The sequence below is a fragment of the Odocoileus virginianus genome, chromosome 27 (assembly GCF_023699985.2).
Source record: "Odocoileus virginianus isolate 20LAN1187 ecotype Illinois chromosome 27, Ovbor_1.2, whole genome shotgun sequence".
Taxonomy (NCBI): domain Eukaryota; kingdom Metazoa; phylum Chordata; class Mammalia; order Artiodactyla; family Cervidae; genus Odocoileus; species Odocoileus virginianus.
This window is the reverse complement of record NC_069700.1, coordinates 39109114-39122999: the sequence shown is the minus strand read 5'-3', so window position 1 is coordinate 39122999 and position 13886 is coordinate 39109114. Positions and strand designations below refer to the sequence as shown.

The 13886-nt window shown below is 37.4% G+C and overlaps 1 protein-coding gene across 1 annotated transcript in view; it reads left to right on the top strand.

The window, feature by feature from the left end:
- COL21A1 (collagen type XXI alpha 1 chain) overlaps window positions 1-13886 on the top strand; it is a 213249-nt gene that overhangs the window by 60324 nt on the left and 139039 nt on the right. Inside the window, exons 2-3 of the mRNA XM_070456701.1 lie at window positions 2590-2706; window positions 6355-6906. Coding sequence (XP_070312802.1) covers window positions 2619-2706; window positions 6355-6906 — 640 coding nt within the window. The 5' untranslated portion in view covers window positions 2590-2618. The remainder of the gene's footprint in view (window positions 1-2589; window positions 2707-6354; window positions 6907-13886) is intronic.

Below are 13886 nucleotides of genomic sequence, written 5' to 3'. Positions count from 1 at the left end.
ATCCCAATCCCCCTCCCATCTCCCTTCTCATCCCATCCCTCTGGGTCTTCCCAGTGCACCAGCCCTGAGCACTTGTCTCATGCATCCAACCTGGGCTGGAGATCTGTTTCACCCTTGATAGTATACTTGTTTCAATGCTATTCTCTCAGAACAGCCCACCCTCACCTTCTCCCTCAGAGTCCAAAAGTCTGTTCTGTACACCTGTGTCTCTTTTTCTGTTTTGCATATAGGGTGAATTTGTCATTTAAGAAAAATTTCCCCCATTTTTCTTCATGAATTCTGAAGCTTTGTTATTAGATATCTACATATTTAAAATTTTATGTCTTTCTTATCCATTACCCATTTTTTACCATGAAATTTCTATCTAAAATTCTTACTGTTGTTCCTTCGTATGTCATTTGTTTTTTCCCTCTGGTCAGTTTTAAGAATTTACTCTTAAACTTTCAACTAATTATGCTGTACCTAGGTGTGACTTACTTTGTATTTTGTTTGGGGTTTGTTTGATCTGATTGGTGGCAGGGTTTGTCAATTGGAAAATTCTTGGCCATTGTATTTAAAAATAGTTCTTTATTCACTTTCTCCTTTCCATATGAGAAGCTAATTACCTGTGTGCTATTAATAAATGAAGACCACTTGATGCTGTCCCAGAGTTCAGAAGCTCTGTTGCTTGCCTGACTCACTCATCTTCCCATACCTTTGAGTTTAATTTGGTTAATTTCTCTTGATTTATCTTCAAGCTTACTGATCTTTTCTTTTGCTATATGCACTCACTGCATTAGTTCTTTTAAAATATATATTTGCATTGGCATCTCATTCGCATCTTTTTTCAATAGTTTGTATCCCTCTTTTGAAATTTCATATTTTTGTATACTATTGTCCATCTTACTCATTAGATCCTTTAACATGTTTATCATAGTCATTTTATAAATCCTGTTTGGTGCTTCTGATATTGAGATCATCGCTTGTTGTTGTTCAGTTGCTCAGTCGTGCCCAACTCTTTAGGACTCCATGACTGCAGCGGGCCAGGCTTCCCTGTTCTTCACTATCTCCCGGAGCTTGCTCAAACTCATGTCCATTGAGTTGATGATGCCATCCAACCATCTCATCCTCTGTCATCCCCTTCTTCTCCTGCTTTCAATCTTTCCCAGCATCAGGGTCTTTATCTATGAGTCGGCTCTTCACATCAGGTGGTCAACGTACTGGAGCTTCAGCCTCAGCATCAGTCCCTCCAGTGAACATTCAGAATTGATTTCCTTTAAGATTGATTGGTTTGATTTTTTGCAATCCTAGGTACTCTCAAGAGTCTTCTCCAACACCACAGTTCAAAAGCATCAATTCTTCAGTGCTCAGCCTTCTTTATCTCTGAATCTGCTTATATTGAGTGTTTTTCTCCTGATCAGAGTAAAATTTTCTTGTTTCTTCTCATATCTTGGAGGACAGTTGGAAGATTTCTTTCAGCTTGTTAGTATAGTTTCCACGTTTTGTGTTTGAGTTCCATTTCATCTCTTGTGTCTCGCCACTGTAGTGAAGGCCCAGTGTGCCTTGGAAGGGCTTTTCTCAGTTCTGCTGCTTCTCCCCTAACCTTCAGCAAGACAAGGATTTGTATTTGAGGAGTTCCCTCGGTACCTGAAGAAGGAGAAGGAGGGAAAAAATCTCTCTAGATTGTTTTATCCTGCTCTCAATTTTCTCTGTATTATTTTTGTCTATTCCATGTACCTAGATAAGGCTCCTGGGGAAAATTGCTGACTGAGGGCATCCTTGCTCTGTGGCTGGGGCCTCTCAGAATTCTAGTCTTCACACCAACTTTGGTTTCTTCTATACTGTGGCAAATTCTTCCTCCTCCTGGAATGAAAGGAGCCCTGGATCTTTTCTGTTCTATTAATAACTTTTGGAATTCAGCTCATTTAGGTTTCTATAAACCCTGTCTTTTCTGCTGGGTTTTAAAAGCCTATAGTTTATCTGGCATGTTCTCGTTTTTGGGAGTGACAGTCTTTGGCAACGTTACACACTTTAACCAGGAGTGAAGTCCCAGGACTAACTTAGAAAACTTGTTAAAGTCACATAGCTGAGTGTTGATGAGTTAATTAAAATAGATCTTAATGTTTATAATTATTACAGCCATTAAAAATGAAATCCCATCATTCAGTTTTATCATATAAACTTTTTTTTTTTTTTTTACCAGATACCCTTTGGGTGTTTCTTAAATGAAAATCCACATTTAAAAGAAGGACATGTGTTGCCTCTGAGATAATAGAAAGAACACGATATGGCTCTACAGACTGTGTTAAAAGAAGGGATTCTAGTAAATATTTTGAGAAAAGCTTAAAGTTTTAGGGAAGTTTTTGCTTTCCCAAGATGATTATGAATTAAAAAACTTATGTTCTTCCTCAGCTCCGATTCATTGTCTTGTATTAACATATTTGAAATGTGGCTATTTGGACACATATGTTAATTCCAAGATTAGTAAAAATTAACTTGGCTTTAACTGGGTATTGTATTTTCCAAATTCAAACTTATAATTGTTAGTTATTTATCTTTATTTTTCTAATATATTTAACTTTCTTTTTTCCCCTCTTTATTTCTTTTTAGGAGTCCTAAAGCAGAACAAAAACAGAAACATGGCTCACCATATTACATTTCTTTGGATAATTTTGGTCCTGCTCCTTCAGAATTCTGTATTAGCTGAAGATGGGGAAATAAGATCAAGTAAGAATTATCAGCATTGTCTTTTTTTGTTATCAACACATTGACTGGGGAAATGAAATAAAAGGAGCCCAAGTATTGGCTTTAAGGATCTCATTCTTACTGTCTTTGATGCTGTGATTGCCTGAAATAAATGAATTGCTATGTTACACATTAACTGGGAAGAAAAGCTATCAGAAGTCATTTAAAGAAAATTCTATGGTAATAGCTTATTTTATTAACCCACACTTGTTCAGTCATTTATATAAGCATCAGGATATGGAGATAAAGTACCTACTCACAGGATTGATTACCAGGACCATCCTGTGAACTTATCTCATAGAGACAGCAAGATAATCTATGTAAATAACACAGGTGTATAAATGACTCAGCCTAGTGACAGCTCGGTGTGTTGACTGCCTGTAGGAAAGCTTGCGTGGGAGAAGGAAAGCTGGGTTTTGTTTGTTGACTGCACCTCGGGGCATGCAGAATCTTAGTTCCCTGATAGGAGACTGAACCAGCTCCCCTGCAGTGGGAGGTGGAGTCGTAACCACGGCCCCACTAGGGAAGTTCCAAAGGCTGCTAATTGTAGTTCTGCAATCCAGGGCAGCTTTTACAGACATCCTAGCATGCACACCGAGGAAACCAAAATTGAAAGAGACACACGTACCCCAACGTCCATCGCAGCACTGTTTACAGTAACTAGGACATGGAAGCAACCGAGTTGTCCGTCAGCAGATGAATGGATAAGACAGTGGTATATATGCGCAATGGAATATTACTCAGTTATAAAAAGAACCCATTTGAGTCAGTTCTAATGAAGTGGATGAAACTGGAGGCTATTACACAGAGTAAAGTAAGTCAGAAATAAAAACACCAATGCAGTATATTAATGCATATATGGAATTTAGAAAGACAGTAACAATGATCCTATATGCCAGGCAGCAAAAGAGACACAGATGTAAAGAACAGACTATTGGATTACCTGGGAGAAGGTGAGGGTGGGATGATAGGAGAGAATAGCATTGAAACATGATTATTACCATATGTGAAACAGATGACCAGTGCAAGTTGGATGCCTGAAGCAGGGCCCTCAAAGCCGGTGCTTTGGGACAACCCAGAGGGATGGGGTGTGGAGGGGGGTGGGAGGGGGTTGAGGTTGTGGGGAGTGCACGTGCTTCCATGGCTGATTGGTGTCGATGTCTGGTATGGGCCACCAGAGTGTTGTGAAGTGATTGTCCTCCAATTAAAATAAATAAATAAACATTTTCAAAAAGTGTGTTTATATTCATACTTTAAAACTTACAAATATAAACTCTCTATGAATGTTCCTCTAACAGTAAAAAACAGGTTTGGCAACTTGATTCAACTTGACTTAAAATTTATTGAAACAATAATATTTAATGTTTGCAAAATGCTTTCATAGTTCACTCCACCCAAGCATTCCATGAGGTAGACACCCTTTGTTTTTTGAGTGGGAAAAGAAATTCATAAACTGCACAGGCTTTGCATACATCTGGTTAGAGCTGGAGCTCATATTTGAACCCTGCTTTTCATCTTCAGTGGACTTCCCGGAGGCTCAGCTGGTAAAGAATCTGCCTGCTATGCGGGAAACCCGGGTTCAATCCCTGGGTCAGGAAGATCCCTTGGAGAAGGAAATGGCAACCCACTCCAGTATTCTTGCCTGAAGAATTCCATGGACAGAGGAGCCTGGGGGGCTACAGTCCACGGGGTCACAAAGAATCAGACGTGACTGAGCGATTAACAGTAACACTTTTGTCTTCAGTGCATTCCTTTCCTGTGACTCTGGTGATCCACCTCTCTTACACGGGCATCTCTCAGAGTGGTATTTCATCTGGGGTTTATAAATGGCAGTACTTGCTTTTGTGTCCGTCCTCTTGGCTAATCTTGCAGTTATGAAATATATGCCCCATGGCCCTGGACTGGAGTAGAAAGGGCCAAGAATAACCCTGTACAAGTTTATGACCACTGAATCAAGTGGTACACAGACACTCGCAGTTCCAGGCACAACGAGCTTCATAGCATCAAAGAAGGGCAACCTCACAGAGCCAGCAAACACAGCCTTCCTGTCCTGTCTCTCCCTCAAAACACCAATAAAAGCGTAACCCTATCATCCTCATCCAGCCTCCAAAGATAACAGGAGGACTGAGTTCCCTTGGGTTGGACAGTTTGTCTCTGGGCAGAATCCCATTTCTGCAGTTCCTGCCCTGAAGTCTGGCAACGGTCCCCATGACAGAGGTTACCGAAAGAGTGTCCTTCACACCCCTCTGCATGGCGACACCACCTCATTCGAGTAAAATCACACGACTGAATCATCCCCTTTACAATGTTGTGTTGGTTCCTGCCATAGACCAATATGAGTCAGCCATAGGGATGGGTGTTACCCCTCCCTCTAGAACCTCCCTGCCAGCTCCCATCCCATCCCATCCCCCTAGGTTGTCATAGGTCACCGGGTTTGAGCTCCCTGCCTCATACAGCAAAGTCCCACTGGTTATCTGTTTTATATACTGTAAATGTAAATGTACACAAATTGTAAATGTACATATGTTCTAATGCTATTCTCTCCATCTGACCCACCCTTTCTTTCCTCCACTGTGTCTCCAAGTCTGTCCTCTATGTCTGTGTCTGCACTGAAAATGAAAGTGAAGTCGCTCAGTCGTGTCCGACTCTCTGCGACTCCATGGACGGGCCCGCCGCACTCCTCTGTCCATGGAGTTCTCCAGGCAAGAATACTGGAGTGGGTAGCCTTTCCCTTCTCCAGGGGATCTTCCCAACCCAGGGGTCAAACCCAGGTCTCCAGCATTGAAGTCAGATTCTTTAGTGTCTAAGCCCTCCAAGTCTATCTTCATTGCTGCCCTGCAAATTGGTTCATCAGTACCATCTTTCTAGATCCCATATATATGCATTAATATGTGATACTTGTTTTTCTCTTTCTGGCTTCACTGTGTATAATAGGCTCCAGGTTCAACCAACTCATTAGAACTAACTCCAATGTGTTACTTTACATGACTGAGTAATACTCCATTGTGTATATGTACCACAACTTCTTATCCATTCATCTGTCAAAGGACATCTAGGTTGCTTCCATGTCCTAGCTATTGTAAATAGTGCTGCGGTGAACACTGGGGTACATGTGTCTTTTTCAGTTATGGTTTCCTCAGAGTGTATGCCCAGTACTGTGATTGTTGGGTTATATGGTAGTTTTATTCCTAGTTTTTTAAGGAATCTCCATACTATTCTCCATAGTGGGCTGTATCAATTTACATTCCCACTAACAATGCAAGCATCCATTTTTTAATCTCTGATTTTAAAGCTGATTCATTCATTAATCCTTAAAATAAGATAATTAGAAGATATCAACAAAAATCATAGCCCTCATTTATAAAGAATTTTCATGAGTTAAGCAGTGTGTCAAATTTTATAAACTGATTACTCTTTTACTTTAAAAATTTTCAGCTTTATTGAGGTATTCAACATAATTGATATGTAAAATTGTACGATATTTAAGGTATACACTGTGGTGACTTTATATACATACACGTTGTGAAAGGATTCCCCAATCTGGCTAATTAAAAGTGCATGCATCTGAAACCTTCCTCTTTTTGTTTTTTGTGTAACACATATACTCTGATGGTTTTCTTTCTCACTTAGGTTGTCGTACTGCTCCGACAGATTTAGTTTTCATCTTGGACGGCTCTTACAGTGTTGGCCCAGAAAACTTTGAAATAGTGAAAAAGTGGCTTGTCAATATCACAAAGAACTTTGACATAGGACCGAAGTTTATTCAGGTTGGAGTGGTCCAGTACAGTGACTATCCTGTCCTGGAGATTCCCCTGGGGAGCCACAAATCGGGAGAGAACTTGATGGTGGCCATGGAGTCAATACATTACTTGGGAGGGAACACACGGACTGGAAAGGCCATCCAGTTTGCCCTTGATTACCTTTTCGCCAAGTCCTCACGATTTCTGACTAAGATAGCAGTGGTCCTTACGGATGGTAAATCCCAAGATGAAGTCAAGGATGCTGCCGAAGCAGCGAGAGACAGTGGGATAACGTTATTTGCCATTGGTGTCGGGTCAGAAACAGAAGAGGCAGAACTTAGAGCTATTGCCAACAAACCTTCATCTACCTATGTGTTTTATGTGGAAGACTATATTGCAATATCCAAAATAAGGGAGGTGATGAAGCAGAAACTTTGTGAAGGTAAGCCTTAATATACTGTGGAAACAAGAATGACAGTTCCTTACAGTTTTGTATGACCTGTTCATTTATAGTGGGGGAGACAGTTATATTCAATGTCAGATGAGTTAAGTCAGAACTGAAGTGAGCACGTATTTCTGTGTTAGAGTTATTCTGGATAAATTTTGTTTTGGGGAACAATTGCTTTCTTGTAAAATCTACATTTGGAGGATATAACATTTTGTGATTTTTTTTGTGTGTGTGTTTTCCTTTCAGATACAATGTGTTTATATTGTGGAGGTCATAGAAAGTTAAGATACATAAAGAATGAAAATATATGTAAATCATATATTATTGTATCACTCCTGTTCGCAAGATTTCTGCCTTTTTCATTCTAGTCTTTTTTGATTTCGGAGTGTTTGAGAGTTTATTCATGTGCCTAAATAAGGATGTGGTGTGTGTGTGTGTGTATGTGTACATGTGTGTATGTGTACGTGTGTGTATGTGTTTATTCAGTTGTGTCTGACTCTTTGCGACCCCATGGACTATAGCCTGCCAACCTCCTCCGTCCATGGCATTCTCCAGGCAAGAATATTGGAGTGTGTAGCCATTACCTTCTCCAGGGGATCTTCCCAATCCAAGGATCGAACCCAAGTCTCCTGCATTGCAAGTGAATTCTTTCTTGTCTGAGCCACCAGAAAGACTGCCTAAATAAGGATAATATTGTGTAAATAATTTCATACTCTATTTTCACATTATTTATACTATATTACTATATATATGATTTTAATATTCTATTAATATAGCATATGATCTTTTAAGATTATTTATTTAAATTTTCTCCATTTTTGTATATTTGGTTTATTCCTAACTTTTTCTAATACAAATAACTGAATATTCCTGTTGTGAAGGAGAATTAAAGAAAACAGAAAACAAATATCAAATTACTAACATTTTAAAAACTTTTGAAGAATCTTAAAAACTTCACTTGAGAAAAACAAACTCCCACTAGCAATGAGGAAACCTTTGAAAATATAGTGCTTGCTAGTGTATTAATTATGTTTATATCATTCCATAAAATACTGGAGTTAATTATGTTTACATCATCCCATAAAGTATGGGAAAGTTCCAGTTTTTGGTAAACATTAAACCTGTTAGAGTACAGACATGCTTGTGTTCACGTTATTTGGGGGGAGAATAATTTATTCATATCATTTATTTTTAATATTGTAGGCATTTAATGTGCCATCTACCTAAAATCATATTCATGCAAATGGAAATGCTTTTCCCAGTTTACCTACAAAAAATCTAAAAATTGTTGGTTCACTTTTGATAGAAAAATTTCTACATGATTATGACTTAGAAAATTTTCTTTGTATTTGAGGGGACTGTGGTAGAGAAAAACACTTCAAAGTTTTGTAGATTATCTACTAATATTTTAAGAAACCACTTCAAAACAAAGAGCATAGAAAATTAAGTATTTTCTATAATAAAACTTTTAAAAAAGTACTAATAAGTAAATACAAATGTTCAGTACAGTTATTCTTTTTATGATTCTCTAACAGTAAGACTGTGTTGACTTTTATTGTGTTGAACAGGTGAAAGGAATTTAGATTTTTAATGTGTTGTTGGATTAGTTAGAAATCTTTCACTTTGAAGTTAGGTATACTTCATTATTAAAATAAACTTTCCAGGGTAAAATTACGCTTACCATTCATTTTAATCATAAAGTATAAATTTGATTAAGTATGTCTGTTTAGTATTTGCTTCATAGACTTTTCCTGAAGATCTGTATTTTGAAAAATGCATTCTCTGTACTTAAATTTTAAAAAATACACATGAAAGAGTAGCTGTGTGTAAAGGGGTAAAGCTTCTTTCAGCAAAAATGTCTGATCTGTAAAAAAAAAAATCAAATTTGAAATCTTGCCAAATATTTCTTCATCCACACTCAGGAAAAGAATGTAAGTAATGTCTGTGTCTATTCAGTTCACATATTCACTGTACAATAGACATCTTTAAAAATGTACATTTTGAAGTTGTGCTTGTGGAAGATATGAGTTTTTTTGCACTTGACATTTCATACTGCATTACATTGTGATTAATGCACTAAATTAATGCACTGCTGTATTACAGCAGCCTCACATTATATATTTGTGTTAGATTGTTTGACAAACTCACCTTTTTTTTGACAAATAGTTAACTTCTATTTTGAGGTGTTTACACATAGGGTTGTTCCGTTTTATATTCTACTGTTGTTGATCCAGGATGAACAAAATATTATCCACATCTTTGTTCCTGCATAGATTATTTCATCTTCATGAATCTACTGTTTCCTTGAAGGTGTATTGTTCAATACATTCCTTATTTCAATACCACCTCAAAGTGATGGAAAATGATTTATTTCTATAGCGGGGAGTATTTCTTTTCAATTTGGGCTTAGTTTGCCCTTTTTCAGTTCTTTTGACTTGTAAAGGTAGGCTGTTTGAGATCTTTATTATTTTTCTTGCTATGAACGTCCTTCTCAGCACTGCTTTTTCATAGGTTTTGGTATATAGTATTTTATGGTTTGTATCAAGATATCTTCTGTCAAATAAGTCAAATCCTTATTTGACTTAAGGATTGTTCAAGAGTGTATTAATTTCCACATATTTGTGAATTTTCCAGTTTTCCTTCTGGCATATTAATGAAAAATATTAATAAAATAAAATAATAAGATTATTTTAATATCATTCAGTTGTGGTTGGAAAATATACCTGGTATGATTTCAATCTTCTTAAATTTGTTAAGACCTATTTATTTATTTATTTTAACCTAACATGCTACCTATCCTGGAGACTGTTTCATCTGTACTTGGGAAGAATGTGTATTCTGCTACTTTGGCCATGATGGGGGTGGGCAGTGTGTTCTATATATGCCTATTAGATTCATTTGGCCTATAGTGTTGTTCAAGTTATTCTGTCTTGTTGACCTTCTGTCTAAATATTCTATTCATTATTAAAACTGGAACATTGAAATTTCTTATTGTTATTGGATTGCTGTCTGCCCTTTCAGTTTTGTCAATGTTTGCCTCGTATATTTGGGTGCTGTAATGCTGGTTGCATATATATATTTATAATTCATATGTTTTGTTGGCAAATTAACCATTTTTTATTATATATATATAATGTCCTTTCTTGTCTCTTTTGAGAGATTTTTGACTTAAAGTCCATTTTGTCACCATTATTTTCGCTTTTGGTGAACTTTTGTATGGAGTATCTTTTTTCTATCCCCTTACCCCTTTACTTTTATCCTATGTGTGTCCTTAATTCTAAAGTAAATTTCTTATAGACAGCATGAATATTACTTTTTAAAATCTATTTAGCTACTCTATGCCTTTTATTGGGGATTTTAATTAATTCACATCAAAAGTAACTACTGATAGGGAATGATTTAATATTGTCATTTATTAATTCCTTTCTGACTTTTTTTAAATTCCTCTTTTCTCTCTTCCTGTTTTTTGTGTTTCATTGATTTTTGTACTGACGTACAAATTCCTTTTTAATTTACTGTTGTATATTTTCTATAGGTGGTTTGCTTGGGGTTACTCTGTAATACAGGCACGCCTACTCAGTCGTTTCTGACTCTGCAGCCCTATGGACTGTAGCACGCTAGTTTCCTCTGATATAGAAAACATCATATAGTTATATCAATCTATTTTAAGTTAATAACTTCAAAAACTCTAATCTTTGTTTTTTCTGCCCCCTTTACACTTTTTAATGATGACACAAATTACATCATCTTATATTGTGTATCCATTAATATATTTTCACAGTTTTCTATATCATAATTAAAAGTGATTTAAATATCACCGTTACAGTGTTACAGTATTCTGACTATGTCTCTATATTTACCTTTACCATAAAATTTTATACTTTCCAGTGCTTTTGTGTTGCTGCTTAATATCCTTTCAGTTTGAAGGCCCTCCTTAGTATTTCTTGTTAGGCAGGCCTAGTGGTGATGAGCTTTTTCTTAATCCAGAAAAGTATTTATTTTTCTTTCTATTTTGAATGACAAGTTTGCCAGGTATGTTATTTTTGGTTGGCAATTTTTTTCTTTGAACACTTTGAATATAGCATCCCATTCCTTTGTGGCCTGCAGTATTTCTACTCAGAAATCTGGTGATTGGATTATGGGGTACCCTGCAGTAGTGAGTTGCTTTTCTGTTAATGATTTCAAAGTTCTCTCTTTATCCTTGTGTTTGAAAATTTGATTATAATGTGTCTGGATGTGGATTTCTTTCAGTTCTTGAATCTGAATGTATGCTTCCTTTCCTACATTTGAGAAAAGTTTGGATATTATTTATTTAAATAAGCTCTGCTTCTTTATCTCTTCTTCTTCTGCAACTCCTATAATCTATATATTGGTCTGCTGGATGGTGGGCATGAGCCATTTAGGCTTTCTTCAATTTTTGTCATTCTTTAAAATTTTCGATCCTCCACCTGGATAATTTCAAAGGACCTGTCTTCAAGTCTACTGATTCTTTCTTCTACTTGATCAAGGCTGACTTTTAACCCCCCCTAGCCAGTTTTCTGGTTCAATTATTGTGTTTTTCTGCTCCAAAGTTTCTGTTTTGTTCTCCTTTATATTCTCTGTCTCTTTGTTGGTTTTCTCATTTTGTTCATGTCTCATGTCCTTGAGCTCATAGAGCCTCTCATGATGGTTATTTTAAACTCTTTGTGAAATAACGTACTTCCCTTTCTTCAGGGTCAGTATCTGGAGAGCTATTATGTTCCTTTGATTGAGTCATATATCACATAGTTTTGTTTGAGATTCACACATTTGAAAAAGCAATCACTTTTCCCAGTCTTTACCAAGAGGCTTTGCCCAGTGGAGGTCCCTCAGCAATCAGCCTGGCTAGAGATTTTGAAACCATTTTCGGAGGGATGTGATTTTCTTTGGGACTGTGTAAACCAATTTGTTAATTAGTGAGACAGGTTTCTTTTTCAGAAACTCATAATCTTTCGCTCCATCTGGCATCTTCCTGTAACACTTCAAGTCCCCTAGTTTTACAGATTTCCCCCTCTTCCTTGCTCTTAGTGGCCAGCAGATGCCCAGGTGTGCTGGCTCCTTGTCAGCATCATTAGTCAGGTGAGACCCATATCATTCCCTCAGGCAGCCCTTTGAAAACCTGGGATGCTGGATACACGCTCCACTCTTCTCTTCCTGAGGGAGAAGCTTCAAGTCATGTGTCTTCTCTGACCATGCAGAGCCATATCACAGCAAGCCACCCTCACACTCTTGCTTGTTCTCTGCAGTTCCCAGGCATTCAACTGATTCTGATTCCATCAGTGCTGCAAATGAATCAAGGCAGAAACCAGTCTGTCCATCTCTCCAGTCTCTCTGAAAGCTGGAGCATTAGATGCAGGCTCCATTTTTCTTTCTTCCTCACTGGGGAGTCATTATAAGCAAGGGCATCTCTCTTGGCACTTATTTGTGTCATCCTGGAGAGGGAACTGATGTGCCAGGGTGAAATTACTCTTATTGCCTACGCCAAGATGTTATTCTTATTTTTGTGCTCGTCTGGGGAATTTCAACTTCCTGATTGGAATATGGAATGTTCATAAAGGTATTTTGGCCCATATATCATTGTTAAACTAGCATTTCAGTTAGGGTATGGTTGTCGTGACTTTCTATTCTGCTATCTTGCTGACATCATTCTTCTGTTGTTTTTAGTTTCTGTTTGAGTCAGCCAAGCATGTTCTTATTTGAGTCAGCCAATCATGGCCTTGATGCAATAGAATGCGGAGGGAAAAGAAAGTGATTTCCCCTTGTGCTTTGGAAGGTACCATCCTTAAGTATCTACAAGGGCTTCCAATAGCTTGTGGCTTGAAGGACTTGATGTCAGGACCCATATTTTGATTCAGGTGAGCTGAACTCGCCTGTGCACAGGAGAAGACAGTTAAAAGGGCAGGACCTAAAAACAGCCTGTGTATTCTTACCATTCCTTTTTCCACCATCGTGATTTTTGGATGAAGCAGGAAACGTATCTGTTTCTTAAAAGAGTATATCGTGTGGACTCAGGAGGGACAAGAAGTCAGAAGGCAATTAGCTGTGCAAATGTAGCCATATGTCCTTAGAGTGATGAGAGGGGAGTGGGAAAGAGAGCTGGCTTCCCTAATTGGAACTCTGGCATCTTTCATCCCCAAAAGCACTGGGGCTTTTTTCCTTTCAGTGCTTTCCACCATGGTGTACTTTAATTTGAAATGATATTCAGGACTTCTGAATTTCTTTTTCTCTTGTTGAAATTATTCACATTTTGGATGACTCTTTGCTTGCAGATTGCTGGGTAATTTGATTATCTAATTCAAGGCATAATACTTACTAATAGCCTGGTATACTACTCTCCCCTACTGTGTTTAACTTGCAGTTCAGTGGAAGCCACAAAAGGTAAAAAGATACACATATCAGGAGTCATGGCCAGGACAACTGAGTTGCTTTTGGTGATAGTATTTCATGATTACATAATTTCATAACAAGCGTGTGATTAATTTCTCTGCCCTTACATGAAACTCATTTTCTTCCCTCTGCCTCTCCACTATTGGTACATATGTGCTTGAATTCCTAACCACAGAGATGGGGTACAGGAAAATGAGAGGTGGGAGGTGGGATGAAGTTTGGCAGATGGGATTTGATGAGGGGTAATATTTCACAAAACCTCATTGAATATTCAGGGGAGTCATTTTGTTTTCTATCTGTAGATTAAAAGAATTTAAATCTAATGTGAATTGGTGACAATCTACATTGTCAAGGGCTAGTAGTGTATGCAAAAATATGGATTTTCCATTCATTTAATTAGAGAGACTAGAGCTGTGTTTCTAATAAAGAAATATGATATGTTTATATTTCATGTGAAAACCAATGATGAGTATTAAATTTGAAAAAGTGAGATGACTGTGGTACAGTATGATTCAGAAAATATTCAAATTATAGCACACAGACCTTGCTCTCAGGGTTTATGATTGGAT